The following is a 16,803-nucleotide window of genomic DNA, read 5'->3' on the forward strand; positions in this document are numbered from 1 at the left end:
TTGATGTGAACAGAAGAAGAAACGTACATTACTGCATAAAGCCTTTATATATAGTACAATAATTTGGTAGACGAGTTGCGTAGGTGGGTGGGGCAAATGGGTATTTTGGTGGGGTGGGTGGGGGTAGTATGGGGTAGGGCGTGTGGAGGCGGCTTAAGGGTCGTGTGCTGTATAATTATTGAAGAAGAAAACAGAGCATTTTTTGCCGTAACAAAAATGGAAGAAATGAAGATGAAGATGATGACTGATTTTGAGGAAAAACAGAGTAAAGAACAGAATATCCTTTAGAATTTTGATGATTGAAACTTTTTCTTTAAGGAATTTGTGGGCAAAAAATTATTGCGGAGAGATGATTATACAAGATATGATATGATGTATATGTATTTTACGAGGATATTTTTGTCTTTTTTCATCATCCATCCATTGGGAAGTTTAGATATTAGTAAGTAGTTTGATAAGGATAATTAAATTGACACGTCGGATTGGTGGTTGGTATAATATATGGTGCTTTATTGACTTGACATCACATGCATATGCATGATTATTTGTATTGTGTCTAAGATTAGAATGAGCTTATCGGTGAAATATTGTTATTTTCATTCTTGAGTGAGCTGGATTGTAAAATATTTTATCATTGAATTCTCTTGATTGGAGGATATGAAGATCGAAAATTAGGATAGAAGATTAGTAGGTCTTAAATATGGTGCCTTATTGCATTCGACTTCGCATGCAAATAGGTAATAATTTGTGTTGTGTCTATGATTAAAACAAGTTTATCAGTGGATATTATTGTTCTCATTCTTGAATGAGCTGGATTGCAAATTATTTTATTATCAAATTCTCTTGATTGGAAGATATAAAGATCGAAAATTAGGACAGATGATTAGTAAGTAATTGAGTGATATTTAGTTTTCTTGTTAGTATTATGTTATTACTCTCTTACTATCTATTACATGTTATTTTCTTTTACTTTTATTATCGTACTAATTATTTATTATTATTACTATACATTTTTTTCATATTGTTGTTATATATGTTACTTGAAACGGAGATTTATCAAAAATAATATTTCTGTCTTTACAAATAAAAATAAAATTACATACATATTATCTTCTTCAAATCTTACCTATGAAATTACATTAACTATTTATTTATTAATATTATTCATAAAAACTGACTCTAAAGAACCATGCACCATTTATATTTTATTTAAATTTTGTCATTGAAATTATTTTCTGCTTGGTATATAAATAAAAAAAATTATGTACCTGTTAATTGTAGATATAAATCGGAAACAAAAATAGTAAAATGTATTTATATATGCCTTTCATGTAAATAATGATTTTAGAGGGACTATTGCCACGGATTTAGACTTTTATTAATACTTGGTGTGATACTTGTTTAAGTAATGTGGTGGGTCATGACACTATGCTTCAAATCTTATCTAAGTTGTGACATATAAAAGTCTTTTCATCTTATCTATCTTGGACTCATTATTTCAATTTTTTTTTTTGAATTCATGAATCATTTTTCAAAGAGAAAATTTATCCATGCTTACTCCATAAATGTTTGTACGATTCTTGTGGATTTTGAGTGTTTTAGAATTCAATCTCTCGTTAAGTATTTATGTAAGGATTGTTCACTTTCTCAAACTTTTCTATCATACCCTTAGAATCTTTAAGAGTTGATATTATTAGTCGAGTTATATTTGTCAATTCTTTAAATTTCAAAATCGTTTCCTGAAGTTGTTCTGTGTTTTAGTTAAGGGCAAACCACATAAATCCCACTAGTTTAGGTCTTAATTATTAAGATTCTCAATAGTTTCAAATATTACTTCCTGTACCATATTTTATGCTTAGAATACATGAGTCTAAATCCATGAGATACATGCAGTATCTGTCGAATTTTAAAATTGAGATACAAAATTTATTTATTTAAATTAATTGGTTGGAACTGATTTCCTTAATTAGAGGAGTAATTGAGGATTTTCAAAATACATAGTTAATTAATTTCATTTTATTATTCTTTGAAATAGTAAATTCATTAATATTATTAATATAAGATAAAAACATGTATATCTTGGTAATGCAATTTGATTAATTTCAAATTATTACTCTTAAAATAATAAATTCATTAATTTGATGTATCTATATCAATATATGATGTATCCAACAAACTAAACACTTAGATACATGAGTGTTCTGCAAGTACATTCATATGTATATCATAGAAGTATCTAACATTAATTTCATGTATTTGTTATAGGTATCTAATATTAATTTTATGTATCTATTTTTTTTATATATATATATATATATATATATATATATATATATAATATTAATTCCATGTATCTTTTATATGTATCTAGTACTAATTTGATGTATCAAGTATCAATTGCATATGTTATATCCAAAAACACGTATCTTGAATACATAGTAAGCAAATATATCTAATTATGTGTATCTAAATATGGAATATACAAAAAGAAGAAGCATATACATCTAATTATGTGTATTTAAATTTCATACGTTATATCCAAAAACATATATCTTGAATACATAATAAGCATATACATTTAATTATGTGTATCTAAATATGAAATGTAGTTGAATCACATGAATTTAGGAACAAATCACGACTGTAGAGTATCTGTCGTATCATTAATATCATCGTATTGTTAAAAATCATGTATCCGAAATTTAATGGTGGATACATATACATGGTCAGACACCCCGTTACTAAAAATACAACTCAGATCTTAATTAAGATTACTACTTATTGGATACACATGTTTCAAGGGCTATATCAAAGTAATATTGGTACTACCAAATCCATGTCACGGTAACCAAAGAAAGCCTTAGAAGAACACCAGCAAACAAAAACTCTCTACAATACTCCCTTTGATCCTTTTGCGTTGTGGCATAACATAATCAAAACTAAGATTCATTTCTTCCGGAGACAAACAATCAAGACCCACTCAGAATTAAAGTTTTCTCTGTAGCAGTTACTTTGATTTGATCTAGTTATAAATGAACAATACAGAATAATATTTGGGTTCAGGAGAATTTGTCGGTGATGATATCTTGAGAAGAAGAGAGTAGATTAACTATTGTTGGAATGAAATTGTATGATGAAATTCGTAAATCATGAAGGAGGAGACATAATTGAGTGATAAATATGGGAGTGGAGAATTAAAAGATAGTGGTTGATTTGGAGTGAAAGAGTTAATTAAGCAGATAATTAATCAATCCTAGTTTTAAGGTATGTGGGTATCTAATAATCTAATTGTATCTTCAAATAATATATTAATATATGGTATAAAATATTAAAAGTGGTAATATATGTAATTGTTTGAAAGTAAATATAATATTAGTATATATAGTAGTGATGTATGTCTAATAAGGTAGTTTATCCTTTAGTTAAGTCGGGTCAAGGCCCACGAGGCCCAAATTGAACTGACCCGGGTCCATCACAATGTCAAAGAAATTCCAATTTTTCCATTTTCTCAATAAAATTTCTTATTCTTCACTCTCTGTATTTCGCTCTCCTCTAGCGTATAAAGCAAGCTGAATTTTTCTCATACATACAACAATGGCGGAACCTAAAGTCAAATATGATCGTCAGCTCAGGTGAATTTTTGAGTATACTCTATGTTTTCTGCTTTCAGTTCTGTTTTGAACGCCATCACTGAACGTGTAGCTCTTACATAGTTGGAGTAAATTCAAAATTTTAGTAGTAGAAATGAGAAAAAGCCTCTCTTTTATGTGATATGCTACGGTTGTGCGAAATTATACTGATGAAATATCAATTGAATGCTAGTCAATTCCAAGCTAGTTGAGGTTGGGTATATTTAGGGTCATTTTATTTTAATATTGTGTAAAGTTGTGTTTTTGCGGAAGAAGTTTGGTTCTCTAAGTTTTCAGTGGTGAAAAAGTTTGGTATTTAAGTGGAAAAAGGCATGAGATGAATTATTAGTGGAAAGGCAAGGTTGGTTTTTTAATGTGTTAAGGGTGTGTTTGATAGGAAGGAAAATGCTTTCTTGGAAAAAAATGTTTTTCTTTTTACTTATCTTTCAGTGTTTGGTAAGTAAGGAAAAAAAATATTATCCTAAGAGTATTTATATGTAATCTACCAATACAATATGGGAGTGACATGAGATAGGAAATAGGGGTGGCGGGGAGGAGGCGTTGGGTAGGTGGGGTGGAGACAATGAACTTGGAATGTCACTTATGGAGTTTGTTTTTCCTACTTTTATTAGGTAAGTCATTTTCTTCATTTTAAAGGAATTTCCTAGAGAGAATGTTTTCCAAAACATTTTGACCAACCAAACATGGGAAGATTAAAATATATATTTTGGAACATGTTTCCTCCCTACCAAACATACCCTACCTACTACATGATTTTGCTTGATATTAGAGGAGAGAAAGGTCTTGGATTCAAGTTTAACTGCCTTTTATCAATAAATGTCTTCACATACTTGGCCAAGAAAAAGAGTAGGATCCAGTCATAATAGGAAATGTTTCAAATTTAAAATAAATAAATATAAGTGTACTTTTTCTAATAGTTTAAACTTTTACATTAGGAAGTTCACACGATTCAACAGATGGTAACTTTTCCCCATCAAGTTGCTTTGATTTTTTTAGTGCTAACCAATGGCTAATGTTGGCTGCATTCGATTGCTTCCGTCTGGAAAGAACCTCGGAGAGCTTCTTGGCTATACGTTTGGATACAAAAAAGCTTTTTCTTGTTGGAATGAAGGATTTTTCTGCGGAAGCCTCTCCTTCTTTGTTAGAGACGTGTAAATGTTATCCGATTAAGCTTTGATGGAAATTTCATTTGGGAAAATTTTATCTCATAGATGACTAATGAGGTACTGCAGTTGACTTTGATGACCCTGATAGTCAGTTCTCATTTGGCCAAAGTTGATTGACCTGTAAATTCTGGAAAAGATTAATTCATTTCCCTTTGAAATTTCAGTTGTGTGTAGCCATCAAATAGCTCTTCCATGTGTATATCCAGATATGTGTGTGTTGCTTTATGCGTGCCCTTTTTTGTATTAGAAAAGTCCAATCAGGAATGGATCAGGGATGATCATTCCTATCCTAATCTCCGAGTTAGTCTAGTATTAGAAAATATGATGTTTCTTGGTTCTTGATGACCATCATAAATTTTCTTGCAATGATATCTCATGGAATGCCTGATGAGATATGTCATGCAACATTGATACCTTTGTCACAGACTTTACTTTATGACGCAAGTTAAATTGATCAAATTATGAATTTCAAGTACATATGTGACTTAAATGTTCACAACTTTCAAATAATAGTTATACACAGGCAGAGACAGAGATAAATTTTATATCATATGGCCTCAAAAACAAGGGTTTTATATCATATGACTATTATGGGTATTCATGGATGTTTGCAGATTCCAACTTGAAATACACCATTCCTCTGCATTCACATGTTTGACAATTAAATTTCTAGGTTGGGGTAGAGATAATACTGATGCTGTTTTGCAGGATATGGGGTGAGAAAGGACAAGCTGCACTGGAGAAAGCCAGTATCTGCTTACTTAACTGTGGTCCAACTGGTTCTGAAACTTTGAAAAATCTTGTTCTTGGTGGGGTGGGAAGCATCACTATTGTTGATGGTTCTAAGGTTGAAGTGGGTGATCTTGGAAATAATTTTATGGGTATGTTACGCTGTTGTGTGTATGCATCTACAGTTTTAAAAAGCCTTGCCTCTCCATATTCTTATTTTTCTCTTGTATTTCTGGTAGTTGATGAATCAAGTGTTGGACAGTCTAAGGCAGAGTGTGTGTGTGCATTTCTTCAAGAGTTAAATGATGCTGTTAAAGCCAAGTTTATAGAAGAACATCCAGAGGAACTAATTGAGACTAATCCATCATTCTTTTCTCAGTTTACCTTGGTCATAGCTACACAGGTCTGGAGACGCAAATTATCTTAGTCATAAAAACAATTTGATCTTGGCATGATTCTGCATTCCCACTTTTTTTAACTTAAATTTTGTTATCGTAAAACCCTGCCTATCTGCATATGGTAAAAGAAAGCTCTTGAACATGTTGTCTTTACATTATGCTACATTTCTTGGTAATTCTACAACATGAAATTGTTAAATTAGATATTGTCGCCAATCAGGCAAATAGCATATGGGTTAGTGTTCTTCAAGGTCTGTCTTCTATTCCATAAGAAAGAAGTCATACAGTATGCTCATCTTCTTGTCTTATTTTTTTCATGCATACAAAAATTTTTTAGAGTGGGTTGTCTCCAATATTTCATTGTCCAATATACATATTCCCTCATAAAGAGTCTCTATGCCTCTTGAATTGCAATTTATGAGCTACAATCATTTCAACACATCTTATCTACCGTGTAGTATGTAGATTTTTAAGTGTCCCTGTAGTATGTCGATCAATACTCACAATTATGTTGACTAAATGATATTTGTCTTTTATCTCCTTCTCAAAAGATGTAGGGCCGTGTTGATTTGAAAGAGCAAACAATTAGTTTTGGTATCTGCATAATTATGAGCAGCAGCTTATCCACTCTTTAATTTGGGAAGCAAGACGAGACCCCCACCCCCCAAAAAATAATAATAAATAAATAAAAGATATTTTTTGAAAAATAATATAAAAAGAAATAGAAATACAAAAAGGTTTAAGCAAAAGAACAATCTGTTTCCTTTGCCATCCAGCTCAACTGATCATTTAAATTGCATAGCATGGCTAATTGTCTATCAGCAGATAGCAGTGCATTGGAATTTCTGACAATTTCATCTTATGCCTTTTCTGTTCTATATCAGTTGGTTGAAGATTCCATGGTGAAATTGGATCGAATCTGTCGGGAGGCAAATATTAGTTTAATATTTGCACGATCATATGGCCTCATGGGTCTTGTCAGGATCAGTGTGAAGGTAATCTTATTGCTGCTTAGCTGTTAACTGTGAAATCTGTATTGATAGAGAACTTGTGGGTCTACACCAGTGACTACATTGACATGGATCTTGTGAGGATCTATTCCTTGTAATACGAGGAACTACTGTTGTAGAAAAAGAAAACCATGTAGCCATAGGAATAGAGTGAAACAATGAACGAGCAAGGAAGTTACAATGTGTTTGTTTGATAGAGCTCTTATCAAATGTGATATCATTTATGTTAATCATTTGTTCTCTTCTATCTGCAGGAACATACAGTAATTGAATCAAAGCCTGACCATTTCTTAGATGATCTACGGCTTAATGACCCATGGCCAGAACTTCGGAGGTTGGCTGTTTCTTTGTGCTTTCCTCTGTGCCTTGATATGTTATAGTTGTTGTACAATGGATACTAATCTGTTCACTTTAACAATATCTCTTATTTATAACACAAACACCCTTGTGGCATTTTTTTCTTTGATGGGAAACAACACCCTTGTGGCTTATGTTTCAATTAGGATAATTTTGAGGAATATGGAGCATATGCCAGGGAGTATGGACTATAACATGCATACCTTACTTCCAAATTGCGGTTGCTCCCACCATATTCTTGGCGTAGCATAAAATAGGGTTCCTTAATGTCTCAACTGTTCTTTACATCTTTTTGAGTTGCAACCCTGTCTGAAGGACATGATTATGTCAAAAGGGTTGTGGTAGATTATCATCCTTATTCCCATGGTAGAATCCTCTATTTAAGCTGACATTTAACTGCATCTAGAAGTGCCCTAAGAGTCAATCCAGATCCGTTTCAGATTTCAGGCTTGTGTTTTTGCTTTACCTTTACTTTTGCTTTATGCTTAAGATCCCTTAGGGAGTTGCTAGAAAGATATTACATGACAACTTCTGAGCAAGAGTTGATCGATTATCTTTTGGGACAATGCGACTCCTCTTAGCAGGGAGGTTTGAAGGTGGTCTCTAGTGTAGGGTAAAATTTCTATAAGTGGATATTGGGTGCAGTAGCTTTCCCCAAATGGATAGGAAAATGGCTGTGGCTCTTACGTGGAGCACTCATTTTGGCAGAATGTCTATCTGTAGAATGATTGCAATGCTGTTATCTTTGGAAAATGAATGACCCTGTTCTTCATTTGGCTTCTGTGAGCAGTTTAACTTTGTCTACCTTTTGGATGTCTGTTTTTTTTAAATTTGAGATCAATTAGTGTCTTCTTTTTCAAAAGCTTCATTCTACTAGATTATCTGTTCACCCTCTCCCAATATCTTCCTTACCGGGCTTTCTTTTGTTGGAATAAAAAGCTCCTGAAAAATTGTATAATTTAGTTATCTAGTCATGATTCAAATACCATTAACATCTTACTGATGTTCGGATGACCTTAGAAGTTTCAAACCATTGAGGGGTTGTACAAGATGAGAAATAATCAAATGCATTTGTTTTTTCCTTCTTTCTTTGCTAAGGAAAGAGTGGTATAACTTCCTCTGTATTTTTCAGGAGGCTTGTCGTTTCCTAGTATGTGTATATGCTGCTGAGGATTAAGGTTTTGGTAATGGTAGAAATTATAAGATTTGTGAACCATCTCTGCTAGCAGTGTGGTGCATATAAGTAACAGTAATACAAAATTTGCAAACCTGGTAGGTTATTTATGGGTTTTGATATATTTTTTTAAGGAGTCTCTTGGTGTAAAGCCAAACTTCATACCTGTGATGCATTTAGATGTCTTTCTACTGGGATCCTTCCTTTCCTCAGAGCTTTTTCACAAATATATTTTCCTCATTATAAAGAGGAAAAAGATAAAGAAAGGGGCTGATTTCATTCATTCTTATGACCACAGGTTTGCAGAGACAGTAGACTTAAACACAACTGATGCTGTAGTACATAAACACACACCATATATTATTATCCTTGTTAAGATGGCAGAGGAATGGGCAAATACGCATGGTGGAAAGCTTCCTTCTACCAGAGAAGAGAAAAAACAATTCAAGGTTGAAACATATATTTGTCAAATCTTTCTTATGTTTCATCCTAAATTGTTCCATTTTGGTCCATCTAAGGTGATTTGGTCAAATTATTAAATGTCTAGGATTTGATTAAATCCAAGATGATCACGGTGGATGAAGAAAACTATAAAGAAGCCATGGAAGCATCATTTAAGGTCTTTTCCCCACAAGGGATTGGTAAGTAAGTATATCTATGATTTGTGTGCTGTATCAGAAACTCATACTAGTTTTTTCCATCTTGTCTAATAATATTAGTGGTGACTTCTTATATTTTTGTTGAGTCTTTGGGATGGATTCTAAACGGTTCAAACCCTGGTTTTGTGGAGTGCTTAATCTGGGAAGCAGTTTCGTTTGACTGTCATTGCACCTGCATTAAGAAAAAGAACTCTCATCAGTCCATTTATTAACATCCATAACTGATTTATGTTTTCAAATATTGCTTTAGGCAACCTTCAACTTCAACTATTGTTATTGGCACAATCTTATGCAGCTTCCCCGACATTTTAAAAAATTCATAGTAAGAGAATTAATTTGAATATTTTCTTCTGTGAGATCTCTATAATCTGTAGGAAGCTACATTGAAATACCTGCAACATCAAGTTGAGGGTTGCCTAATAACCAGATTTGAATTTTAGCAGATGATGATTTTTTGTTCGTATATGTCAAAAACTCCCAATTTCTAGTGAAGCTGCTTCACATCTTTCATTTTTTGGTTCCCATTCTTTTTGAATAATTGGGAAATTTGTCTTTGCTTAATGAATGAATATTTTCACCTAATTTTGTGTCTAAATCTAGAGTTGCATGTTATCTTTGGCAGCAGTTTATTCATTATCTGATTTCTTTCTCGAAATTTGAATAGATTTTTACTTTGTTTTGTTTCCAAAATATTATTTGTCCGTCTCTGGTTGTTTTTTTCTTTAGTTGATCAGAATGATGCCACTAGTTCTCATGATTGTTGAGGTAGGGACATCTTCAATTTACTGAGAGACATGCTTTTGGTGTATTTTCAATGCAGCATTTAACATAATCAGTTACGATGTTACTAAATTTTAAAATAAACCTTCTGTCTTTGTACTTCAGGAGGCTCTGCTATGACTAAAATAATAAATAAATTGGAGAGGCTTTGCTAAACACCAAAATACATGATTTGCTTAGATTTCCCTGCTTGGAGATGGTTTATGAATTTATATTGGTTTTTATGTATTCATCATCTTGTTTCTCTTTATTGCTAACTCTCTAGTTAGGGTAACATGCAGTTGCAACTTTATATGCCTTGACGGACATTGTAGTCTTAGTCTTTAATTTTTTTGGATTGATTGGTTAAATTGCTTCGATGCAAGAGGATAACTCTGTGTGGAAAAGTCTTTGAATTGATAAATATCCTAGAAAATAAGTGAGTCTAGAGTTGGGTTAGAAACTTTCTTTTTCTAAACTTGTAAGGGTATGATAGTGACTGTAGATCTTAGTTCATCAAATAAAAAGAATACTCACTGAGTAAAGATTACTTTCTGGAAACTTGATATTATATTGATTTTAATTTAGTTAGGTGGAATCTTAATTTGGAACCGGACGATGAGATCGGACATTTGTAATTGAGTTTTCTCTTTCGTATACTAGGTCCAAACTTACAGAAGATTATCAATGACAGCTGTTCGGAAGTTGATTCCAATTCATCTGATTTTTGGGTGATGGTAGCAGCCCTGAAGGTAACTTACACTTTCTCAAAAAAAAAAGCATACACACACAGGAAAGAAGTTGTGAAACAGTTTCTGGAATTATTGCAGCTTCGTTAGTTGATTTAACTTGATTAATAGAAGAATCGCCGAGTTGATAGGTCCACTAAAACATGATTTTACATTTGCTGATGTTTTGTTATTCTTGCTCATTTCTTTAGCTCTAAATAACAAATAGACATTTTATTTAGTCCATACATTTGATAGCTTTTCGTTGAATGCAAAGATTGGAAGTACCAGTTCCGCTGGTTCTTCTCTTGGTGAGGTTGCTTGTAGTAGTTTCTTCCTTTAAATCTTGCTTGTGTGTATCCTTTCAAATGAGCAAGTGGGGAGGCAGGGGATGGAGGGAAGGGCCTTTGCCAAGTTTGTCATCTGAGTAATGTGGCAACAATATAGGCTTAAGGCTCTGGCTTTATCCTCTATAGTGCGATGGTCCTTTCAATCTCTTGTGTCTTTGTTGCTATTCTGCATTTGCACAAGAAAATTTAAGTTACTAGATGGGTTAGACAAATGTAGTTTAATTTGGGAACTAACTGAGATTTTGTGAAAAATTATCTTCCCTATGTTCATGTCATTCTTTTAATTGGTTTATATGCCAATTTGTATATTCATTATTTTATTAGTATCCGCGCAAAACTATTACCTTGTCTCTCTTCATCTTGGTTAAAATGTTCGTTCTTTTTCCTTTTTAGCAAATACATTTTCCTTAGTAGCCCTTACCAAACAACCTGCTTAAATTTCCTAAATTGATATATTTTCTTGCACTCTAGGAGTTCATAGCTAGTGAAGGTGGTGGTGAAACGCCTCTTGAGGGGTCAATACCAGATATGACATCATCAACTGAGTTAGTGGTTTAAGTTTCTTCACAACTCATTAAGTTTTTGTTAATATATGGGAGTTTCATTCTCAAAAAAAGATTTATGGGAGTTTGTTTATTGATGCTTGGACTGTTGACCTATTGCAGATTGTACGTAAACCTGCAAAAGACCTACCAAGCCAAGGCCGAGGTTGATTTTCTTGTTATGGAGCAAAGGGTCAAGAATTTACTCAAGAAAATTAATAGGGATCCAGCCAGCATCTCCCAGGCGAATATAAAGAGCTTTTGTAGAAATGCAAGGAAACTTGCTGTAAGGACATTTAATGTTTTCTGTTCCTTTAGTTTGAAAGTTCATCCATCTAGAATTACTTCTTTGTGCTACGTGAATCTACCTGTTTGACACTTTGGAACACATCATATTTCTTTCTATATAAGCCATACTCTCTCGGTTTCATTTTATGTGTCTTAGTTTGGACATGCAGTTTAAGGATGTAAAAGGATTTTTGAAGTTTATGGTCTTAAGCTAAATGTGTGTATGACATACCAAAACACCCTTTGAATCTTGTGGTGACAAAGATGCCACATCATTGCTACAAGGGAGATGCATTAAGGGTAAAATGGGAATATTGGAATTAAAAATTTACTAGAGGACACATAAATTGAAATGGAATTCTTTTTGAAACAGAGGACACATAGATTGAAACAGAGAGAATATAAATCTGTTTGACCCTGATGAAAAGGACTCTGCTTTTAAGCTTGCTGTTTTTGTGGTATGAGTCTGTGATCCTGTCTGTTTGTCTCTTTTCTCAAAGCTCTTCTTGTCTCCAACCCCCTTTCTGCAAGTGGTCAAATTTGGGTTCATTCTAAGGAGCCATCCAGAAAAAGTCCTAAATTATTAAACGGGTTATCTTGCTTGGCACATGCCTTGTAAGTCCTTCAATATGGCTGTGACGGGGGGAGTATCCTGTCAGGCAGAAGGTTGCTAGGTTGGGAACACATATTTCCTGGTCTTACTCCCCTATTTGATTCGGTAGTCGTTTGAAAATCCTCAATGGCCTCAAAAACTATATGCTTCATAAAGTGTGTTCAGCTATGCTGTGGGGGGGTGGGGGTGGGGGGAGAATCTTAAAATCTCCTCCTTCTACATGCATCATTTTGTTGGTTGAATTTGTTGTTGTGTTAGTGATAAGATACTATGATAGTGATGTTTTATGTTAATATCAAGATCATGACTGTTGGAACCAAATTTTGAAAAGACTGCTGACATGATGGTCCATCTTTTCTTAGGATGACAAAAATTCCCACCATTAGTTGTCAGCAAACTCCATTTAACATCATTATTTCTGGCTGGATGTTTTAGTTTCCTGTCATTGAAATTTATCTTCCACTATGTTAGGTTTGCAGATATCGGCTCATTGAGGACGAGTTCAACTCTCCTGTCCAACCAGAGTTACAGAAGTATCTGACAGATGAGGATTATGGGTATGTAATTGCTTACCATAGGAATATAGATTGACGAATGGCCTCGAGTTGGAAACATTATCCGTGATATAAATTGAAGTAGGAAGGGCTTCTTGGGATAATTTAAGCTCTTCGAACCAACATGATCCTTTCATGATACTTTGATTGTTTTGTGATACCAAATAACAGGACTTTGCAAGAAGCCAACACTCTTAAAGTACTTCCTGAAAAGTAAGTCTATCCCAGCTAAAGCCCCCCTGCCATTTCATGGTGGATATTCTTTTTGTAAATCCTTTTCCGAAGGGCTTCTAGTGAAGTCGCATATGAACTTCCAAATTTTGAAAAATAGATTTAGAAGATAAAATTTAGGTTATTAAGACATTTTCTGTTGAAGTAGGAGTACTTCAAGTTCTTTTAATGAAGGATCACTCTTTTTAAGGTGTCTGCATGCTGGACTTGATGATGGCACTGTTTAGTCTAGATGCCTCTATGTTATTAAGCTAACCAGGGTTTAGTCTAGATGCCTCTATGTTATTAAGCTAACCAGGGTTTGATTGAAAACTACCAACTTTTCAAGTGATGCTCACCTTTTGTTGAACAAGCGAAGTGGAGCATAAAGGTAAATAAAAAGAAATTAGGATTAAATTCCCTAGTGATGCTAATCAAAGCGTTAGGGCAGTTTGGTCGGAATAAATAAGTAGCTTTGGGAATATGAAGTTGGTAATTCATACTACATAAGTCTTTTTGATTAGATAGCTATATTTTATTGAGCAAGCATTAGGATGGAGTTGCTTCTGGAAATTTACTTTGTTCTAATTTTTGTGATTTCTTTACACTTCATCTTAAATTTCTTTTGAAGATTGTTGTATTTTCTAGTTCTTTCAGATAGTGGTGCATCTGTGTGCCATTTCTTAATGCATCTTGTACTGAGGAAAAGGTAAATAGATGGTTAACTGGGATAAAGGAAAAGAAAAGAGAAAGTGGTTTAATATTTCTTATGATAGACCTGGAACTGCAGCCATTTAGTTATTCAGAAGGTTTGACAGGAGCCTGCCCTACTGCCATCTGTTTTTCAGCCAAGATATATTTGATAGTCAATCTTTTGTTGGTCTTTGGGTACCAAATGTTCGAAAAATTAGGGACGTAGAATTGTCCAAGCTTGTTTGAATTGCTTTTCATGATGAAGATAAAAACTGGATGTGGAAGCAAAGAAACACTGGCTAGAATTATAGTATTTAATGCTAAGTGGAAATAACAATAAACACTCACCCTTTGAAGCAATTTAGCTGTTGGGATGGTGTAAACTGGATTTTTGTGTTAAACAGTTGCTTTCTGATGTATCTCTCAATTCTCTTTCCATTAGTTGATCATCTGGCATGTAAATGTAGGGGGAAAATAAAGAAATGCGAAGATAAAAACCTATTGCTGAGATTAATACAATACTTTTAACAATTAAACAAAATGAAGCTTAAGAAGAGTTTGAGATTCTTAAAGACATCAGATATTCTGTGTTCTGAATGGGTGCTCAATTTTTTTTTTCTTTCTGAACTATTAATATTTTTGCATTCGAATTCATACGTCAGTTGTTGATCTTTCAAACATTAGTTATTTTGCATAAATAGTCTTTCATTAGGGAACTTTTGCATACACCCTTTTTATGGCAGTACTGCTGCGGGTCTCTATATTCTTCTTCGAGCAGCTGACCGGTTTGCTGCAAACTATAACAAATTTCCTGGACAATTTGATGGGTAAGGACTTATGGTTTCTCGTCCATACAATTCAATTTTTTAAGGAAAAGTAAATTTATCGCCATCTGACCTTACAAATTTCTTGGTAGTGAGATGGATGAGGATATATCCCGGCTGAAATCTACAGCTGTTGGCCTACTCAATGACCTTGGTTGCAATGGCTCCGCCATATCAGAGGACCTTATTAATGAGATGTGTCGGTATGGTGCTTCAGAGCTTCATGTTGTAGCTGCCTTTGTTGGAGGAGTTGCGTCACAAGAAGTGATCAAGGTTTGTGTCTCCTTCATTTTGATCTTTTTATTCGAAACTTCTACTTTACTGGATATACAGTCATGTTTGATCGGAGCAGTAATCTAAGTTCTATTATGCAGCTAATCACCAGACAATTCATTCCCATGTCTGGGACTTTCATCTTTAATGGCATAGATCACAAATCTCAACTATTGTTGCTGTAGTCTCTGAATTTACAGGCATGTTCTTTCTTTCACCTTTTACTATCCTCCTGTTGTTACTGCTTATGTCTTCATAAATGTCATGTTTTTGCTTTCTTTGAGCCGAGGGTCTATCAGAACAACCTCTCTACCTGCCAAGGTAGGGGTAAGGTCTACATACATTCTACCCTCTCCGTACCTCACCTGTGGAAGTAATGTGGGACTAATCTGGGTATGTTGTTATTGTTTTATTCTTTCGTTTACCCTTACTTGGTATTCTTTGGTTCACCGGGCCTGATAGTTTTTTTGCGTTCACTCCCCTTGGCAGATAGCATTTCTTCAGTTTTCAATCTTCAGATGAAGAATGAGTTCTACAGGAGCATGTGAAAAGGAAAGTTAGCCATCCTTCCTTTGATTTGCAGGAAATTTAGGATCAGTGAAAGATTTTAACAAGAGAGTACATTTCTTGACAAGCGCCTAGGACGCTGGTCCAGTGGTAACAGCGCGACACGTGATGTATGGTTTAGGTGCACATCACGAGTTTGAACATGCTTTAACCTGCAGTCTGCAATTTGATCTAACTAATGCTCATTTCCCTCTATTTATAATACATTAAGCCGTAATCTCTTTACTTTTAGTTCAATTTGTTTCTTTAGTCATGATCAAGTGATACACTTGCGTACGAAAGACACATATTTTACTTTCAACGTTAGATATAAACACCAGATATGAGTAAATTTTTACCTTGTGAATAATTACTTTTCCCTCTTGAATCACCACTATCTATCACATGATTCCTGGTGAGTGGTGACCACTTTGAACTTGAGTTTGGACCACACTAAATATTGTTGACTTATCTCCTTGCACTAAACAGGTGATTAATCTCCCATTAATTCTAATATTCCATTAAATCACACATATTAAGCTACACTTATAGCCTTCTTTTATGCACGTCATAGTGCAATAGATAATTTAGGCCCTATTTGGAAACTACATTTTAATTATTAGGTTGTGTATTTATCATGATAGTAATTAATTCACTCGATTCCTATACAAAAATACATATTTTATTTTATTTCTTTACTTTAGCAAGTTAAGGGGGTTTTCTTTTTCTTCTGATACCACCCTTATTATTAAAGAATTATATAAAATAATAGTAGTCAGATTCAGAATTTTTCAAAGCCTCGTTAATAAGATTAGTTTAATAAAATAGATTTTTAATTAAAATTTTCTTAAAAGGTGTATATAGTATCAAGTCAACAAAAAGGAAGTAATATGAAACAGAAGGAATACCAAACTATATGCTATACTCAAATTCAATTATAAATGACTTTCCAAACAAGTACTAAAGAAAAAACATAAGGTCCCTCCAATCCCATGGTGGAGAAGTGACAAGCTCCACCATAAAGCATAACTAATAATTGTCCCCCCTTAATGAAAAAAATTAATAACCAAAACTTGTTTTTTCTTCATTATATTTTAAGGTCAACATGTAAATTATATAATATGGTCTTGGTTTGAATAATACTTTTGAAAATAGATAGAACTGGTTTTGGTAAATTTGTTTATAAGAATTATTAGGATATTCAGTACTTCTCAATATTTATAAGATGATATAACTTGTAGGAAAGGGAGCTATGCATTTCTTTGTTTTTCTCAAGTGTT

General features: G+C 33.5%; 1 protein-coding gene across 3 annotated transcripts; it reads left to right on the top strand.

The window, feature by feature from the left end:
• Positions 1-3,473: 3,473 nt before the first annotated feature.
• Positions 3,474-15,775, top strand: LOC125862264 (NEDD8-activating enzyme E1 regulatory subunit AXR1). Of its 3 annotated transcripts, none has more exons than XM_049542298.1 (16): positions 3,474-3,632; positions 5,525-5,697; positions 5,785-5,948; positions 6,828-6,938; positions 7,208-7,287; positions 8,783-8,933; positions 9,032-9,125; positions 10,566-10,654; positions 11,452-11,525; positions 11,646-11,808; positions 12,895-12,980; positions 13,149-13,190; positions 14,624-14,707; positions 14,797-14,977; positions 15,079-15,181; positions 15,471-15,775. In XM_049542298.1, exons 1-15 carry the CDS (start codon positions 3,595-3,597, stop codon positions 15,160-15,162), a joined length of 1,614 nt encoding a protein of 537 aa, XP_049398255.1. In that variant the 5' UTR covers positions 3,474-3,594; the 3' UTR covers positions 15,163-15,181; positions 15,471-15,775. The 3 variants fall into 3 exon arrangements, with proteins under 3 accessions (XP_049398255.1, XP_049398256.1, XP_049398257.1); XM_049542299.1 differs by having other exon boundaries at positions 15,079-15,177; positions 15,561-15,775; XM_049542300.1 differs by lacking the exon at positions 13,149-13,190.
• The last annotated feature ends 1,028 nt before the right edge of the window (positions 15,776-16,803 follow it).

This window comes from Solanum stenotomum, chromosome 4, assembly GCF_019186545.1.
Source record: "Solanum stenotomum isolate F172 chromosome 4, ASM1918654v1, whole genome shotgun sequence".
NCBI lineage: Eukaryota > Viridiplantae > Streptophyta > Magnoliopsida > Solanales > Solanaceae > Solanum > Solanum stenotomum.

Bases quoted from the DNA above. Each gene is read 5' to 3' on its own strand.
- LOC125862264 (XM_049542298.1), top strand. From the start codon at position 3,595: ATGGCGGAACCTAAAGTCAAATATGATCGTCAGCTCAG. The intron at 6,939-7,207 runs GTAATCTTATTG...TTCTATCTGCAG, and splicing joins TTGTCAGGATCAGTGTGAAG to GAACATACAGTAATTGAATC. The intron at 9,126-10,565 runs GTAAGTAAGTAT...TTCGTATACTAG, and splicing joins CTTTTCCCCACAAGGGATTG to GTCCAAACTTACAGAAGATT.